Genomic DNA, 16,688 nt, shown 5'->3' on the forward strand with positions numbered 1-16,688 from the left:
TTAGCCCCCGATCTCTCGTATTGATTCCTGCCGTCTCTTCCCCTGTCGTTCAGGCAGTAATCAAATCATCCATCAAATGAAACTTTCATCCAGTAAGGTCATCTCATCCACCTCCGACAACACAATAATTGTTCCATTAATCAATGCCGATAAGAAGATCAAGCTGTCTTTCCCCTCGTATCGATCCGATCTCACCGTCTCTTTCTGTTCGTCCAGACTTTAAATCAAATAAGTCATCATCACGGTAATGACGGGACGGGCTTCTCCTGTATTGTTCGGCGAGCATCCGAACTTTTCACTTTTCGTTGTTTTCATGCATCGGAATATCAAAGCCGTGTTTGTCCGTCTTTTTGAAAATGTTTCTCTGAAGTTGAAATTGCTTCTCCCTAAACAACATCTAATACATTTTTAATGACTGACAGTATTCTGCTCTCTCTCCATATCTCTGTCTCTCTCCACTTCTCCTTTCACTCAACACAAAGTTTCTCCTCCAACCCCACTGGGAGGATAAAGATGGATCCACTTATTAGGACCAGCTGGTGCTCATCTATCATTAATGATGTCTCACTATGTTTCTTCTGCGGTTCTTCAAATTAGGCATAATCGCGTGTTTGGCTGCATTTTTCTTTTTCATTTTTTATTTTTTTTTATGCAGATATATATCCAGTATAGCTTCTAATGAGATGAGGATGGGTGACCTCGCTGCGCTCCTCCCGGTGGGATGCGGAGGAAGGTGGAGTATTTTAGATGCAGTGTGAGGTGGTGGTGTGTGTTTGTGGCTGTCTGTGGGCTGGCGGTCCCTCGACACCGGGTCAGATTATGAGAAAGAAGCAGGTCAGGCAGCAAACAAACAAAACAGGCTCAAAACAGGCTGTCAGATCAGAATAAAGACACAAAAAAGACAAACTTACCTAAAAATTATAAAGAAGATCCGGTTTCCCAAGTTTTTTTTTTTTTTTTTTAATGTCAGGATTTAACTGTGCAAATTAAACTTTGCTCACATGTTGATTAAAAGAGTTTGTGTCTTTGTAATTTCCATTTCTCCCCATGTGATTGGTTTTTACTCTCTGCTTTGTGAATCTCCCTCTATCCATTCGCTCTCCTCCTCCGTGTCTTCTCTCCTCGCCTTTCCTTCTTCCTCCTCCCTGCCCGTCCTTCCTCTTGTTTTCACCTCCTCCCTTCCTAACCTCTGACTTCCCCGTTTCACCTGACCTTCCTTTCGTCCCGTCACCCAGGCTGGACTTCGGACTCCGAGCCGCGGCGCCTCGCCTCCCTCGGCAGCCTGTTAGATGATCAGCACTGGCACCACGTCGCTCTGGAGAGGAAAGCCGCTCACCTCAACCTCACCGTGGACAGACACACTGAGAGAGTTCAGATCCCTGCAGAGTTCGGCCGCTGGGGCATTGAACAGGTGTGAGGCTTTGGCAGAGACACGGAGACGCTGTAAATACACAGACCTTGCGTATGTGTTGACTTTATTTCTGTCATCTTGGGTTTTTCGTACAGCTGAGTGTGGGTCCAGTCCAGAACCTTGACTCTCACAAACCTGTCGTATCCAAGAGGAGCTTTCATGGCTGCCTAGAGAACCTGCTGTACAACAACCACAACCTGATAGAACTAGCTAAACACAACGACCAGCAAGTTACACTAAAGGTAAGTGTCTCACATAAACTACATAAAAATGGACCACAACAAAGAGAGTGTTTTCACCCACAGATACTTGATCAGTTTGGGATCTAGTGAATTTGGAGGCCAGGTCAACACCTTGTGTTGTTCTTCATGTTTCATGCCTGTGTCAGGCTGCATCCTGCTGGGGGAGTGTCATTGCTATGGGGTGGGGGTGCCTGGTCTGTTCTAGGTGGGTGCTACATGTCTAAGTAACATCCACACCAATGAATGCCAGGTCCAAAAGTTTCCCAGCAGAACACTGAATTCTCACAAGATGGTCAATGTTACTCACTTCTCCTGTCAGTGGTTTTAATGTTGTGGCTGATCGGTGTACATAGGAGACTGGCAGCAGTGAGGCTGCCAGAGAAGTTCGGTGAGTTTTAGCGATGGAAGGAGAAAACAAACGTGGCCAAGTGAGCAGCTGAACTAATCTAAACTTTGAAAAGAGCGGATGCACCCGGGTGCAATTGATCGACATCCAGATTTTGAGCAGCGGTAATAGAACAGCAGACGAGATGCGGTGAATGTGTGTAGAATGATAAAACGATAGGAGCCGGTGTTATGCAGAGACCGTAATGACGGACGGAAAATGTACCGGAAAGAAATGAACCTAACCAGCATGTCTTTGGACGGTGGGAGGAAGCCGGAGTACCCAGAGAGAACCCACGCAGACACAGGGAGAACATGCAAACTCCACACAGAAAGGAACCGGATGGAATTCAAGATAATACACCGTCTATAACTTGAACTGAGACTCATAAAATAAAAGCTACAGCCTGAACTTCCCCCTCCACAAACTTCTATCTGGTCTTGATTCTGCTGCAGCTTCTCCAGTGCCGCTAACCAATCCTTCACTTACATAAATTATATTTCAGGTCAGTCTGTAGATTATGTACGTATGAGGCCATCTGTACATGCAGGCGTGCTCACACATGTTGTCATGCTCAGAGCACCGCTGGGAAATTACCCTGACGCTGGCGGTGCCGCCGCTAGCAAGTTAATGAAGCTAATGAGCTGTTAATGAGGCCAGCGAGTGAAGGGAGGATGAAGGAGCTTTGACGATGGTTAGAATGTCAGTGAGGCTTCCTCGCCTTTGTCGCAAGAAAAGAAAGAAGTTTCCACTGTGACGATAAGTGGCGCGAGCTCAGCGGAGAGCCACTGCAACCACTTCTAATAAATGGTTTCTCATTACAGTGGAAGACCAGAGGGCAGACAAGCAAAAAGTCTTGGTTTGAAAAGAGTTTGGAGACTCACATGCATGGCTGAAGGTCTAACAGAGGCTGTTTTACAAGAGCTCTGTCGAGTACTGACACAGTTATAGTCCATTTTAATGCAGAGAGCGCTTTTAACTTTTCTTATAGCCACGGTAACAAACATTGTCTTCAAGGAGGTACAGTATGGATGCGAGGGTGTGTTGGGGCTCTTATAGGGGACTTTTATAGCTCTGTTTTTGTCTTTATATTTTGCGGTGGCGATGCATTCTGCGCTATAGACTTTCATATATCACTTCTACAGCTCCACAAAGGGCTTTTAGTTGTCATCTGTGTTTCCGGAGCGTTGTAAAGACAGAGGGCTGGTGTTCCCAGCAGAGAGTCTGGACTGTAATATGTTACTGCTGCAGCCTTAGAAATAGACCCAGTGTCGTTACCACGACTCAAAACAATGGACCGCAACGGAAATGTCTACATCGCAGCACATATGCATATCCTCCTCCTCCTCCTCCTCCACCACCTCCTGCTCCTTCCCGAGCTCTGAGCTGCGTGACATTGGTGTTTTCAGTTTGCATTTGTGCCTTTTTATTCTCAAGGTGACTTGCTGATGAGATCACAGCGACGTGAGGTCACATCGACACGCCCTCTGCAACCGATTAATATTCATGTTTCATGTTGTTTTATCTCTCTAGTAATCATTCGTCCCACCTCCTCTCTCTCTCTCCCTCTCAGGGCAATGTGACCTTTTCTTGTGCTGAGCCAGTCTCCGTCGCCGTGACGTTCCCGGGGCCTCACAGCTTCCTGCAGCTGCCGGGGACGACGGCGGCGTCCTCTTCTTCAGTGGGCGTGTCTGTGGGGTTCCAGTTCAGGACGTGGAACAAGGCGGGGCTTCTGCTCACCTTTGACCTCCCTCAGCAAGGGGGCGTGGTCTGGGTGTACCTGAGCGACGCCAGACTCCGGCTGCAGGTTCATAAAGGTGGCCGGGCGCTGCTGGAGCTCAGTGCAGGTCGGTCTAACAACCTACAAACTTAACTTCTTGACATGGTTTAGCCTAAACCAAAGCCTTAGGGGTTTTTCCTGATATTGTATTTTAATTACCGTATTGTTCAGTGTTGTTTTAGTCTTACTAACTTGCCACTTCATCGAGTACACTAGTGAAAACATCCTAATACACAGTCCTGTATTAAATCCCATCTTCATGAAGGTTATGGTATTCAGCCTTTGTTTAAAATAACTAAGAGATGTTGATTCAACTGTGTTTTCATTTCAGAGGCTGGGGTTTGTAGTTCTGTACCACCTACAGATGTTTCTATTATTTTGGCCAGTTCACCACAAACTGCATCCTCCAAAATGATCATACAGTTGAATTAAAACCTATTCAACATAAACTGAACATTAAAACGTGTACCTAATGAACTGGCAAGTGTATGTGAAGCATTTTGGGCTACAGGTTTGTATGAACGTTGCGACATAAATAAATTCTAATATATTACAGCAGGTGGTGGAAGTTGTGGCCACTGTCTGAAATCTACGTAACTGTGATCCCAGGTTCTGCTCTGAACGATGGTCAGTGGCACTCGGCGGATTTTATTTCCAGACGCGGCCGTCTGACGATCTCTGTGGATAAAGACAAAGGAGGCGTTGCTCATGCTGCCCCATCGTTTCCTGTCGCCACTGGAAGTCAACTCTTCTTTGGTGGTAAGTGTGAATCACAGAGCTGTTAATGTGAGCAACATATACCTGGATATTATGCCATGACTGATGGATTCTGAGTCTGCTGTGGCTTCTTCTTTATTTCACCTGAACTCTCTTATTACCCTGCTTCCTTTTCCATCTTTATTTATTCTGTTTTTCCCGCCAGTGCTCTTAGTAAAGATGGACTTTCCCTATAAAGAGTAGCTTCATCAGTTCAGACTGTTCTGTCAGCGTGGACATGTAAATGTTTCTGTTTCATGTTTGCCCTGGGAGACGTGTATTAATATTTGAAAGGTGTTGATATTGCTCAGTACAGTTGGTGTCGTAAACGCTCACCTTCAGCTTGTGGCTGTTTTATAATGAAAGTTATAAGTCTGCTCTCGTCCTTTCATCTCTCCTCTTTTTGTCTTTCCATTTCCTCGGCTGCCTTCCTCTCTGCCTTAAACTCTTATCTCTTTTGTTTTCTCTCTGCTCAGCATTATTTTATTCCAGGCACGTTCGTTCTTAAGCTCTTTTTTTTTTATCTTCCTGTTGGTGATATACTCATTTAAACACATGCACGCTCCCTATCGCCTCCCTCAGATTAAATGGACTCCAGCTGAAAAAGTGGCAGCATTTGGCGTATGTTTACATGTTTTCAGCCTCTTACGAAGACGCAGCACAACACGAATCACAGCTTGACTGTGGCTGTGGTAGAAGACATTCACCACAGTGTCAGATAATACTAATGTTCGCTGCCGTCAAGTGACTCTCTTCGCTGTTATTCTGTCGCCTGACCGCTCATTTTCATTTCTCATCAAGGCTGTCCCGCTGAAGACGACAATCAGGAGTGTAGAAACCCCTTCGGCGTTTTCCAGGGCTGCATGCGTCTCCTCTCTGTGGAGAACCAGCCGGTGAATCTGATCATGGTCCAGCAAAGACTGCTGGGAAATTACAGCCAACTGCAGATCGACATGTGCGGCATCATCGACAGGTCAGAACCCGGCATCTCGGTAAACAGTGACTTCATGTTTAATTTCAGCCGTGAAATACGGCAGGTGTTTCCACTCTTCGGGGAATACGGTTACAGGATTCGAGGAGCGTCCGGTCTTTAACATTTGCCACAGATTTAAATAGTGTTTCGTTTATTTTTTGGTAAAATTATTCATTTCCTCCCGAGTGTGCGCAGCATTTTGGAGCAGAGTTTGCTCTCTGTTGTGGGCGTGTCAGGATGAGAAAATAACGGAGCTGTGTTGAATGCAAACACAACAGCAGCATTCAGGACAGAGACTTTTGTTGTACTGTTGCAATAATTGACCTTTTTGGTAATTTCAGTGGCTGAAATCCAAGAATATAACACAGTCATTCTCATTAAAATTCAGCCCCTTCTTTCTCTGTCCATTCTCATGCTTTCTCTACCAGGAGTGGGGTTCGAACCCACGTGGGCTTCTGCCCATTGGAACTTAAGTCCAACGCCTTAACCACTCGGCCATCCTGGTTGTTTATCTGGCTTAGTTTCCAGTTAAAAAAAGAAAAAAGTAATGCTACTTCTGTGAAATAAAGTCGCTTTTAGGTCGCCGTGCGTAAGCCCAACTCCTGAATCAGTTCAAATCTGACCACACAAGCCCACGTGTCAGTGCATGCAGTCGTATCATATGAAACCATGAGGTGTGTAATCTCAACTGGACAGTCTATGGTGGTCAGATGACGTGTGTGACTATATTGGGCAAACGATTCGATTGGCCCTGCAGATCTTTGCAGGAGTGTAATCAGTTCCCAACAAAGAGACTCCAGACCAATTTTGGGGTTGGGTAACTTAGTCCAGCTTTCTTTTTTAACTTTAATGCACCTTTCTATCAAGGGCGAACTGTTCACACTTGAATGATTTTGGGAAAATGTATCCGCGCATACTCCCTTTAGAGGGGGCACATCCAGTAACAAACACCATGTAAGGCCATGAGTGTTACCAGCCTACACATACGGTTAACAGCATTTGATAAATGTCCATAACATTTAGTTGATTACTTCGCTTTATTACCTTCCGTCGTGGTTCTGGTTCTTATAAGATAAATGTACAGCATATTCTGATTCTTACACCTGTAGAGTAAATGTACAAGTGTTACATTTTATTATGGCATTCAACTGATACATTAATTTTTTGGGGGGCGGCACAGTGGTTTGGCAGTTAGCACTAATGCCTCACAGTCCGAAGGTTCTGGGTTCTAATCCATCCACCGAATGGGGCCTTTCTGGAGCCTTTCTGTGTGGCGTTTGCTGACCATGTGAACCCATAATGCCTTGCTGTTATCTGTTAATGTTAAAAGACCCAGCTACATTAACCTGAAAGTTAAAAAGGTTATTAATTCTGATCTGATCAGACAAGGTTGTCGACACAGGCGCTCTGAGTTTATAAAAAACTTCAGGTCTCAAAATCAGGTTAGGGTTGAGCATCATGTTCACCTTGTGTGCACTAAAGACATTCCAGTTATTACACTAATACAGGACTGGACAATTGATCAGTCACTGTCTGTGCTAACTGATGGAGTGAGATGTGAGAATGAATCAAAATAGCAGAACGAGTGATGACTTTAACTGCAGTTAAAGCAGCTGTCCTTCACTAATAGCCTTTTGACATTGGTGACTCCATAAAGAGAGGCCGGTTCAGCAGAGATAGTCGGAGTCACCTTCTGCCTGTCACAAGTTTCTCTCATTTTTTATTCTTTCCTGCTCTGCTTTGATTGCTTTGCCATTTCACTTTCTATGACTCACAACTTTTATTTTTTTTTTGTAGAAGTGAAATGTAATTTCTCTTCTCTTTGATTTTTTGGCAGTCTAATCTATCTGTGAGGTGAAGCATTGTGCGGTGTTGGATCCAGGAAAGAAACAAACAAACTCACACACACACACAAAACAAAATGCATTCATACTAACAGTGTTTCTATTAAGGAATGAAGAATTATTGTTTGGTGGAGAGCTGAGGTGTGAAACAACCGCTGACAGCCCTGTTTGTTTTATTCTCCTTGATATCTGATGAATCAGTGTTTCTGGCAGTCTCTCTTTCTCTCATCTGTTTCTCTCAGAAAGTGTTATTCTCACTTGCGTCTCCGTCTTTTTGTCACGATTCATCAGCTTTGATCAAGGCTGTTTAATTTAGCACCGCAATATCAGCAGCATGGTGATCGTTGCAAACAATCTTTAAGACTTTCTTCAGAAATCTTTGAATATATTAGGTTCTCTGGTGATCAAATACATTTAGTGTTTTACTAATACTGTCTGGTTTCCTTTGCTATCTACTGCAGAACTTTACATTTCCGAGTTAAAGGGGAACTACTGTTTTTTACATCTTGGACCTTATTTCTGGCATAAAATACGGTCGTTTACTGACCCATATAACTTTTGTGTAATTTGTAGTCGTTCTGGAGAAATTTAGATCCTCGTATATCCATATAGTGGGAGTGAATGGGGCACCGAAACACAGCCTCAAAGTAATGCATTATCTGCCGCGAAACTCGTTCATTTCCCCAATATTTTGTTATGATACGCTAGTGCTATTCCCCGTTGAGTCCAGAGTTACCTGTTATCATCATCAGCCATAGCTCGTTGTGCTATGGTTCGTCCACAACCTCAGAATCCGAAAAATATTCAGCCAGGTTGCAAAAAACCAGCAGTAGCAAATTACAGGTAAACAAGCCGACCATCGCGGGTGCACGCGGCGCTCAGAGATGACACCATCCAGGTCAGAAGACATGTAGTTGGTCTGGGGACACGTCATCCGGGGGTCTATAGGTCTGGATTGACCTACAGACCCCCCAACTTTCCAATCCAGACCAACTTTCCACCACAAAAGAAAGTTGGTCTGGTGGGTCAGTTTGTCACCACCATGGGTAACGATGTAAACACTTGATCTGATGGTTTCTCTCTGGTTGGATTAAATCCATTTATTCTGCTTCTGCTTTACGTAGTATTTTCACCATCTTAGCTTACCATTTTAATATGCTTATATTGGCTAATTAGTTCTAGACACAACGTACAGCTGAGTGTGATGGAAATGCTTCGAGCCTTAGGAATAATTTAGCCCTTGACCACAAGGATCTACAAAATGACTGCCATGAATACTAAGAGGCTCGTTGTCATGGAATGGAAATATAGTTCCACTTAGAACAACAAAAGTGAACCACAGAACCAAATAGAGGATCACCAAAGATCACCACCGTTCATCCAGCAGTCCTTCACGTATTTCAGTTTAGTCATCGTACAACTGACTGACGCACCATCATTGCTATCATGGCTAAAACTACCTACAGTAGATAGATGCAGAAAGAATACAGAACAAGTGTACCTCACCATCGTTGTATGCCATCTTCCATTTCCATCTATGCGAAAAGCAATTTATAGTATCTCAGATTGAGAGCAGCAATCACCTGCCGTCCATAAAAAACAATTATAGCTAATTTAAATGTTCCTCCAAGCAACAACCAGCACACACGTATATGATATATTCACATTATATATATGAATCCAGCCGCACACACCAGCTACATAATTTTTCACCAGAGAAAGAGAATCTGCATCAGCGGGTTTAATTAAATAACTTCCTTTCCCTACATTCATCCGATTATTATTCAGCAGAATTCAGCTCCAGCACAGACCTGACTGCTCACTGGAACAGAGCAAGAGAATGAAATCACGGCTCCCACTGCAGAGTAGAATCCCGCTTTGATTAAATTCAGGGTTCAGGAGATATGAAGTTTTCATGAAAACTGAGGAACAGATTCCGTTCGCTTCTCTAGGCTCAGATCAGGCTTTTACGTCTGTGTCTAGACTTACGATGCAATGAGTACGATGTAGAGGAAGTCTCTTGTTTTAGTTGACTTGACCCTTAAGTCTTAGAATCGATTAAACACTGAGATCTAAGCAGAGGCCTGGTCAAACATGATGAAGGAAGAATCTTGGGGAATGTAGAATAGAAGCTAAATACCAGGAGTGGGATTTGAACCTCCAAGGTCTTGGTTTGTTTCAGTGGCAACGTGAAGATAATCTGCAAGTTATCTGTTCTACAAGTTGATAAAGAGCATTGAAGTTTGAGAGTTTTTTTTTTTTTTTTTTAAGAGATCAAGTCCGAACTAGCAAGTATGCAAGACCAAAAGTTGTGTCCTTGGTATAGAAGAACGTTCTACGTATCTTCTTATAAAATAAGATAATCCTTTAAGATAAGATAATCCTTTAAGACAAATGAAGGCTAGAAGGAGCTGCAACATATACAATTTTTCACCAAGTTAATCTTATCCCAAGATGATACTGCTGAGGTAACGACCAAAGGGAGTGACTTTATTATGAAAGATGAGCTAGCTCGTGTTGACCCACAGTGTAATGTCAGTTAAAGGGGAACTACTGTTTTTTACAACCTGGACCTTATTTCTAGCATAAAATCCCATTGTTTACTCACCAATATCACTTTTGTCTCATTTGCACTCCTTCAGGAGATATTTAGATCAGCATATATCCATATAGCGGGAGTGACTGGGGCACCGAGACGCAGCCTCTAAATAACGCATTATCTGCCATGAAACTCGAAACTGCTAGTTTTTTTGCAACATGGCTGAATATTTTTCCGATTCTGAGGTTGTGGACAAACCATAGCAGTAGCAAATTACGAGTTTCGTGGGAGATAATGCGTTATTTAGAGGCTGCGTCTCGGTGCCCCAGTCACTCCCACTATATAGATATACGTTGATCTAATTATCTCCTGAACGAGTGCAAATGAAACAAAAGTGATATTGGTCAGTAAACGATGGTATTTTATGCTAGAAATAAGGTCCAGGTTGTAAAAAAACAGTAGTTTTCCTTTAATGTTCTGCTTATTTCTCTCGGAAACATTTGGGGCAGGAAATATACAAGAGAGTCACCTTGGCAACCAGAGGCAGGAACATCCACTAGTGACCAACTGTCAACGACAAAGCATTGTAATGTTCTCTTGTGCGGGCGGCGCCCTGCCATATTGAATGACATTAGAGAATCTGCTTTACTGTCAAGGTTGAGCAGAAATTGACAAAAGCTTCGACCTTGTGAGTTTTGGAGTCACGTGGATAACAACTTTTCACCCGACGAGAAAACAAAATCAAGCAACTTTCTATTTCAACAGCTAAACTGCTCAAGACTGTTAATGTTTACCCATGTTTTCTCGTTGATATGTGTTTTGTCTCACCTAAATTTTAACCAGCTACTGTATCTCCAGTGACTGTGAAGAGTGATTTTAAAGTCCAGTGTGGTGTTTCCGAGGCGTCGCCATTTTGTCAGTGGATGTTTCGGCTTAACTAATTTAAAGAATGATCAAAGAAGTGTGTTTGAGCAGAGCTGGGGCTTGGTGTGTGACACCTAGCAACCTGTTAGGGCAACTACATGTCACAGAAAGCAGCCACACCCTAAATTATGCATCAGTATAAGCCTTGATTTAAACAGAATTCACCCACACTCAGTTGTCACAAAGTCTGTCGTTTCCTGAAACCACACCAGACACTCCTCCATATATATCTTGTGATTTACTGTTGCAAACATTCAGTGTGGTTGTAAAATGATTTATCGGCCACAGAAAATCGTGAATTTCCATTAAAAACCACCGGCGTCCTTCTTTATCAGTTACCTCCGTTGCTTTAAACTCACATCAACTGATTAGAAAAGCGTTGCTCACACGTTTACATTAACCTTAACAATATGAGCTGCCCTTATCGTCTTTATTCCTGTAGCTATAAGGCTAACCCACCCACGGCTTTTAGGAAATCCATACACTCTGAAGAGATTACTGGAGCCAACAGCTAATTCTTATCTAACGTGGATGTTTCCTTTTTAAATTAACATTTTCCATCCGTTTAAAGAAAATCAGAAGGGAGACTAGTACGGTTTGGGAGCAACAACAACAGCTTGTTCATCATTTGTCTTCCACCATCGAGTCGCTCTGATTTTGTAGCTCACCCTCAGTCAGACAGGCACAGATGTATCCGAGGATCATGTACAACACGAGCGACACGACGAATTTCATCAGCGCTCAGATCCCTTGAATCCTGCTCGTAACTCACTCACATACTAAATATATGAAAAATAAAGTAACCCTGCAGCGCGGTAATGTGAATTTAAAGTGAAGGCTAAGTGCTTTATCTCCAAGGCTCCAGCTTACTCTGAGATTAAAGCAGTATAGAGATAAATGGAGGTGAAAAATCTCACTGTGGCGGGACGACAGGCTGCTGAGTCGGCGCTTTTATCTAAATAAAGAGGAGGCTGGAGATTCTGTGCAGTCATCTGTTTTCTCCTCAATGCTCCTGCCTGGGTTTGGCCAGACGCACAGTTAAACACTGTCACGTATATTTACAAAAGTAAGCACGCTCTCTGAAGGACGCGTCCGTGGACAATAAGAGACATAAATACACGGCTCTCAACAGGCTTCAGTGACGTAAAACTGTGTCGAGCCTCCTGGAGGTGGCAGCCGGTCCTGGAGCAGATGGAAAGCAACTGGTGTGGATGAAATTACCGTTAGTCATCGTCTCCTGCCGTCCCCTCTCTTTCTGGGGTCACGCATAATATGTCCTAACTAGACTCAAGTGGTTTTATCTTGACGGACTCTGAGGTATTTGTCTCCAGACCCTGAGCACTCAGCGATGTATGGAAATGTGTTTAATTAAGTGTGAAGTAGGAACATCCTGGTATTTTCAGAGCCTAAAACCAAGGAGCAACGTAGGAGCTAATCCACCAAGAGAATGTAGTTAATACATTTAGACAAACATTGTTCATGTGGCTGTTGACCAATCATTTCACTGACAAAGACAATGTCTCAATAAATGCAAGGAGGTTTATTAGTAGACAGGACGTGAGAGACATGTCTTGTCTTGTCCCATCCCGTCCCGTTCCATTCCGTCACCTGTCCTGTCCCATCCTCTCCTGTCCTGTGCTATCCCAACTGTCTTGTCTTGTCTTGTCTTGTCTTGTCTTGTCTTGTCTTGTCTTGTCACGTCACGTCACGTCACGTCACGTCACATCACGTCTCCTGTCCTGTCCTGTCCTGTCCTGTCATGTCATGTCATGTCCTATCCCAACTGTCCTGTCCCTCATGGTCTTGTCCCGTCCTGTCTTCTCCTGTCCTGTCCCATCCTGTGCTATCCCAACTGTCTTGTCACGTCACGTGCCTTGTCTTGTCTTGTCTTGTCTTGTCATGTCCCAACTGTCTTCTCCCACATGGTCTTGTCCCGTCCCGTCCTGTCTTCTCCTGTCCTCTCCTGCCCTGTCTTGTTCCGTCCTGTCCTATCCCAACTGTCCTGTCCCATCCCGTCCTGTCCTGTCCTGTCTTGTCTTGTCTTGTCTTGTCTTGTCTTGTCTTGTCTTGTCCCGTCTTGTCTTGTCTTGTCTTGTCCTGTCCCGTACCATCCCATCCTGCCCTGTGTTGTCTTGTCCTGTCCTGCCTTGTCTTATATTATCTTTTCCCCTTCTGTCCTGTCCCATCCCAGCTGTCTTGTCTTGTCCCATCCCGTCTTGTTTTACCTTACCTTAACACGTCTTGTCTTGTCTTGTCTTGTCTTGTCTTGTCTTGTCCCATCTCATCCCATCTCGTTTCGTCTCATGAGGAACCAGCTGTATCGTATTAGTTGTTTTATGACTGTTGTCACCTTGATCCTCTGTCTCTGTCAACATTTTTCCTGCTGGATAATTATTTTCTTTCTAATAACAAATTTCTCAGTTTTGAGTGAAACTAATTAAACCATCACTGGTTTTCCTGATCTTTCTCAAATGTCACCGTTTACAGATTTTTATTTCCAGTGTTGATACATCAGTTAGTTGTTTTAATAATCCCTGCCTATTTCTTTCAGTTCCCTCCATCCCTCTCCTTCCTCCCACTCAGGACTGACACCTTGATGCTTTCAGCAGTATGATATTTATCTATAAATAACTCAGAGAGCTTTGCTGAAGTCTCCTGGGAGCTGAAACCATTGAAGGAGACTTTTCAAACAGTCTGGAAGAAGTTAAAGAATATTATACTTTTCCTTTTATATGAAATGAAAGACAAATCTAAAGATAGGATCTGTGAAGTAATGAAAATATTTTTTTGATCTCACTTGAGGGAAGGTGGAAGGTGTTTCAGATGAATATTCCTCAGATGTCATATATCCATTCAGTATAAGGAGGATGTTTTGTTTCTATCAAACCGACTACCTCCCACAACTTACCACAAACGCTCATATTAAAAATGAAGGAAGATGCATTTGAGGTCCCTTTGAAGCTACCATTTAGCAATTTAGAGAAACTCAAATAAAAAACCTTGAGAAGCTTCGGCTGAAAGGTTTTTCCCTTTTTTCCCTTCCCTGAACGGAAAGCTGCTTCTCAGGGTCGGTTTAATCATTACGTGTCGTTTTGAGAGGTAGATAGAGTTTAAATGTATTCCTGCTTTAATAATCCGTTTTGGCGGCGCGCTTTCGTTATTAACGTGCTGCATGTAAATACCTTCTGCTGAGAGAACTCTAACTCACTTTATAACATGATGCATCAAAGCCTGAGACAGTTTTCAATGGATTCTTCTTTAATTTCAGACTTAATATCTGTATTACCTGCAATGAAACTGCATTTTCAGTAAAGTACATGTTGTATAAACGGTCCTAAGTCACTGATTGAACCTTTAATGTGCACAGACATGTACCAGCATGTGAATATGCAGAGATCTGACTCGTAAGGGAACGGGTTTGGGTTCCAGACACTTCCTGGTTTCCGTTTGTATCCTGAGGAGTCGTGTTTTGAATTATTTGGGTTCATCCTCTGTACCTGTGATTCTCCCTGATCCTGAGACAACTCAACAAGTGTTTGGTATCCAAAATGTTCTGTGAGAGTTTGGTCGGCAGCAGATCAAGGAGAAGTGTTTCCACAGCTCTAAATTAAATGTATTCTCCGTGTCTCTCTGCCTCTCCACCAGGTGTTCTCCCAGTCACTGTGAACACGGCGGACGCTGCAGTCAGTCCTGGACCGGCTTCCACTGCAACTGCTCTGGCAGCGGCTACAGCGGAGCGACCTGCCACAGCTGTGAGTAACATGAGAGACAAACACAAGAACATGAGAGTGATGAGGTGGGACGGGTAAAATGAGGAAGATGTTACGAGGATCTCTTTGTCCTCCTTAAACTCAGAGGATGGGAAACATTTGACAAGATAAACGCAGATGAAACTCTCTTTGGTGATAGCATGACGGGGCTGCTAAAAAAATAAATAAGACAAGTTGCCCAGCTCTGTTTGTAAGAGACACTGAAGGCAAAGTCTAGGATTAGTTTCCAAACTGTGCAGTTATTATTTGATCATTTCAGGAGTTTCTTGGAGATGTTTCATCCAAGTAACTTTAAAAGTTGGTAGGGAGGAATATCTTTGGGTGTTCACCTGATATTTTCCTGTAACTGGAGGGAACATTTCGTCTTTCTGGATGGATAGTGGCCCATTATCAGTCAGAGGGCTCCAGTCTCAAGGTGTGAAACTTCTTGGGGACAGATGTTCAGACTGATTATATCTCAGTCAACCTCCCCAATTTGACATAGATGTCTTCCTTTTCCCTGTCCTCTATGACGTCAATCTTGACTGTGTAAAGTTCCCAGAGTTTACACATGTTCTGGTTCTGCATGATATTGTCGCTTGCACTGACACATGGGCTTGTATGGTTAAATTTGAACTAATTTATTTGTTTACCATTTATTTGGCACATTTAAAATACCATAAAACAATAACAACAATAGCAATAATGAAAGTTCTCAGGCCGAGACTCAAAACAGGACTGCAGAGATGAATTCTCAAAAGATGCAGGTTTTTATTAGCATCAAAAAACTCTCAATGAAGAGAACAAGGTTAACAAAACAAACAACTCAAATTCACTCCCTCTTCACTCGACGGTGGTAAGAAACAAACTGAGAGTCAAGGTTCACAAACAAACAAATCACTCACATGGAGGGAAAAAAAAGGAATCAATTAACGAGCTCAAAGAACAGACTTAACTGTGGCTTGGACTTGATTACAGGCCGGGACGCACGATAGGACGAAACACTCTGGCACAAGACAAGGGAAGGAATCAGGAATCAGGGAAGATAATCAATAATGAGGGAAGATTTACCTTTCAAAATAAAACAGGAAGTCACGAGACAACAGAAACAAGACACAAACTCACCGCTTGTGACGAAAGTACATTAACAATAAGCAATTAAGAAAAGGAAAGGCATGCCGGGGAAACCCCAAAAACCCTCAAGGGGCTTGAATAGGAGGGCTCCCCAAAATAACAGTTAGACTTTAACTAAAGAAAAGCAATCAGGACATAAAACAATATAGAAAATAGTCTTTTGAACTTTGAATTATTATTTTTTTTAAATTGAAGATGGCAAAGGCCTGTAACCAGGATGGCCGAGTGGTTAAGGCGTTGGACTTAAGTTCCAATGGGCAGAAGCCCACGTGGGTTCGAACCCCACTCCTGGTAGAGAAAGCATGAGAGTGTACCTCATGTAACCTGTTTAGTTACACTACACATGTTTAGTTCATCTAAACCAGTGTTTTTTTTTTAAATGTAAGCTTCCACTTCTAGGATTTAAAATAAGCTAAGATAGGATGAGACATTATTGAACCCTGTGGGGAAGTTTAGGCAAATTTAGAGGCAGAGACGTGAAGCAAAGACACAGTTTGAGGATTTTTTTTTTCTTCCAAACATACCCCTTCTCCAAGTCACAACTCATTCAGACACTCAGACATGATAAATAAACATAATTTTAGATTCATTTAATCGTTTGACTGCTGTGTGTCTTCATCCATAAGCCTCCACTGCTGCCTTTAAATAGGCCGTCCCCTGGGAGATCTTATTTAACACCTGCGCATCCTTTCCCTCTGATGCGGGAGGTCACAGTATTATATATATTAAAAAAAAAAATCTGTTTGTGCTCGAGTGATATGATGGAGGTTAATGAGTGAGCGGCTGTGACTAAAAACGGTGAATAAACAAACAAAGCCGTGGAGCTTATAGGTGAGATTTACTGGTGGAGTGCCGGCCGCCTGGAGTCAAATCCTCCAGACTAAAAGAGGAGAGTTTTCCCACACAGTTCACCTCTGGTCTCATTTTTATTGCTGCTGTTTCTGTGAAAAC

General features: G+C 43.1%; 1 protein-coding gene across 1 annotated transcript in view; it reads left to right on the forward strand.

Moving 5' to 3' along the window:
* Nucleotides 1-16,688, forward strand: part of LOC311489472 (contactin-associated protein-like 4) — a gene marked incomplete at its 5' end in the record, with an annotated part of 111,575 nt that overhangs the window by 58,228 nt on the left and 36,659 nt on the right. The window contains 6 exons of the mRNA XM_084546563.1: nucleotides 1,236-1,411; nucleotides 1,507-1,653; nucleotides 3,612-3,885; nucleotides 4,428-4,577; nucleotides 5,376-5,547; nucleotides 14,500-14,606. Of these exons, the coding sequence (XP_084402689.1) occupies nucleotides 1,236-1,411; nucleotides 1,507-1,653; nucleotides 3,612-3,885; nucleotides 4,428-4,577; nucleotides 5,376-5,547; nucleotides 14,500-14,606 (1,026 nt within the window). The remainder of the gene's footprint in view (nucleotides 1-1,235; nucleotides 1,412-1,506; nucleotides 1,654-3,611; nucleotides 3,886-4,427; nucleotides 4,578-5,375; nucleotides 5,548-14,499; nucleotides 14,607-16,688) is intronic.

The sequence above is a fragment of the Chelon labrosus genome (genome assembly GCF_963514085.1).
Source record: "Chelon labrosus genome assembly, chromosome: 6".
NCBI classification, from domain to species: Eukaryota; Metazoa; Chordata; class Actinopteri; order Mugiliformes; family Mugilidae; genus Chelon; species Chelon labrosus.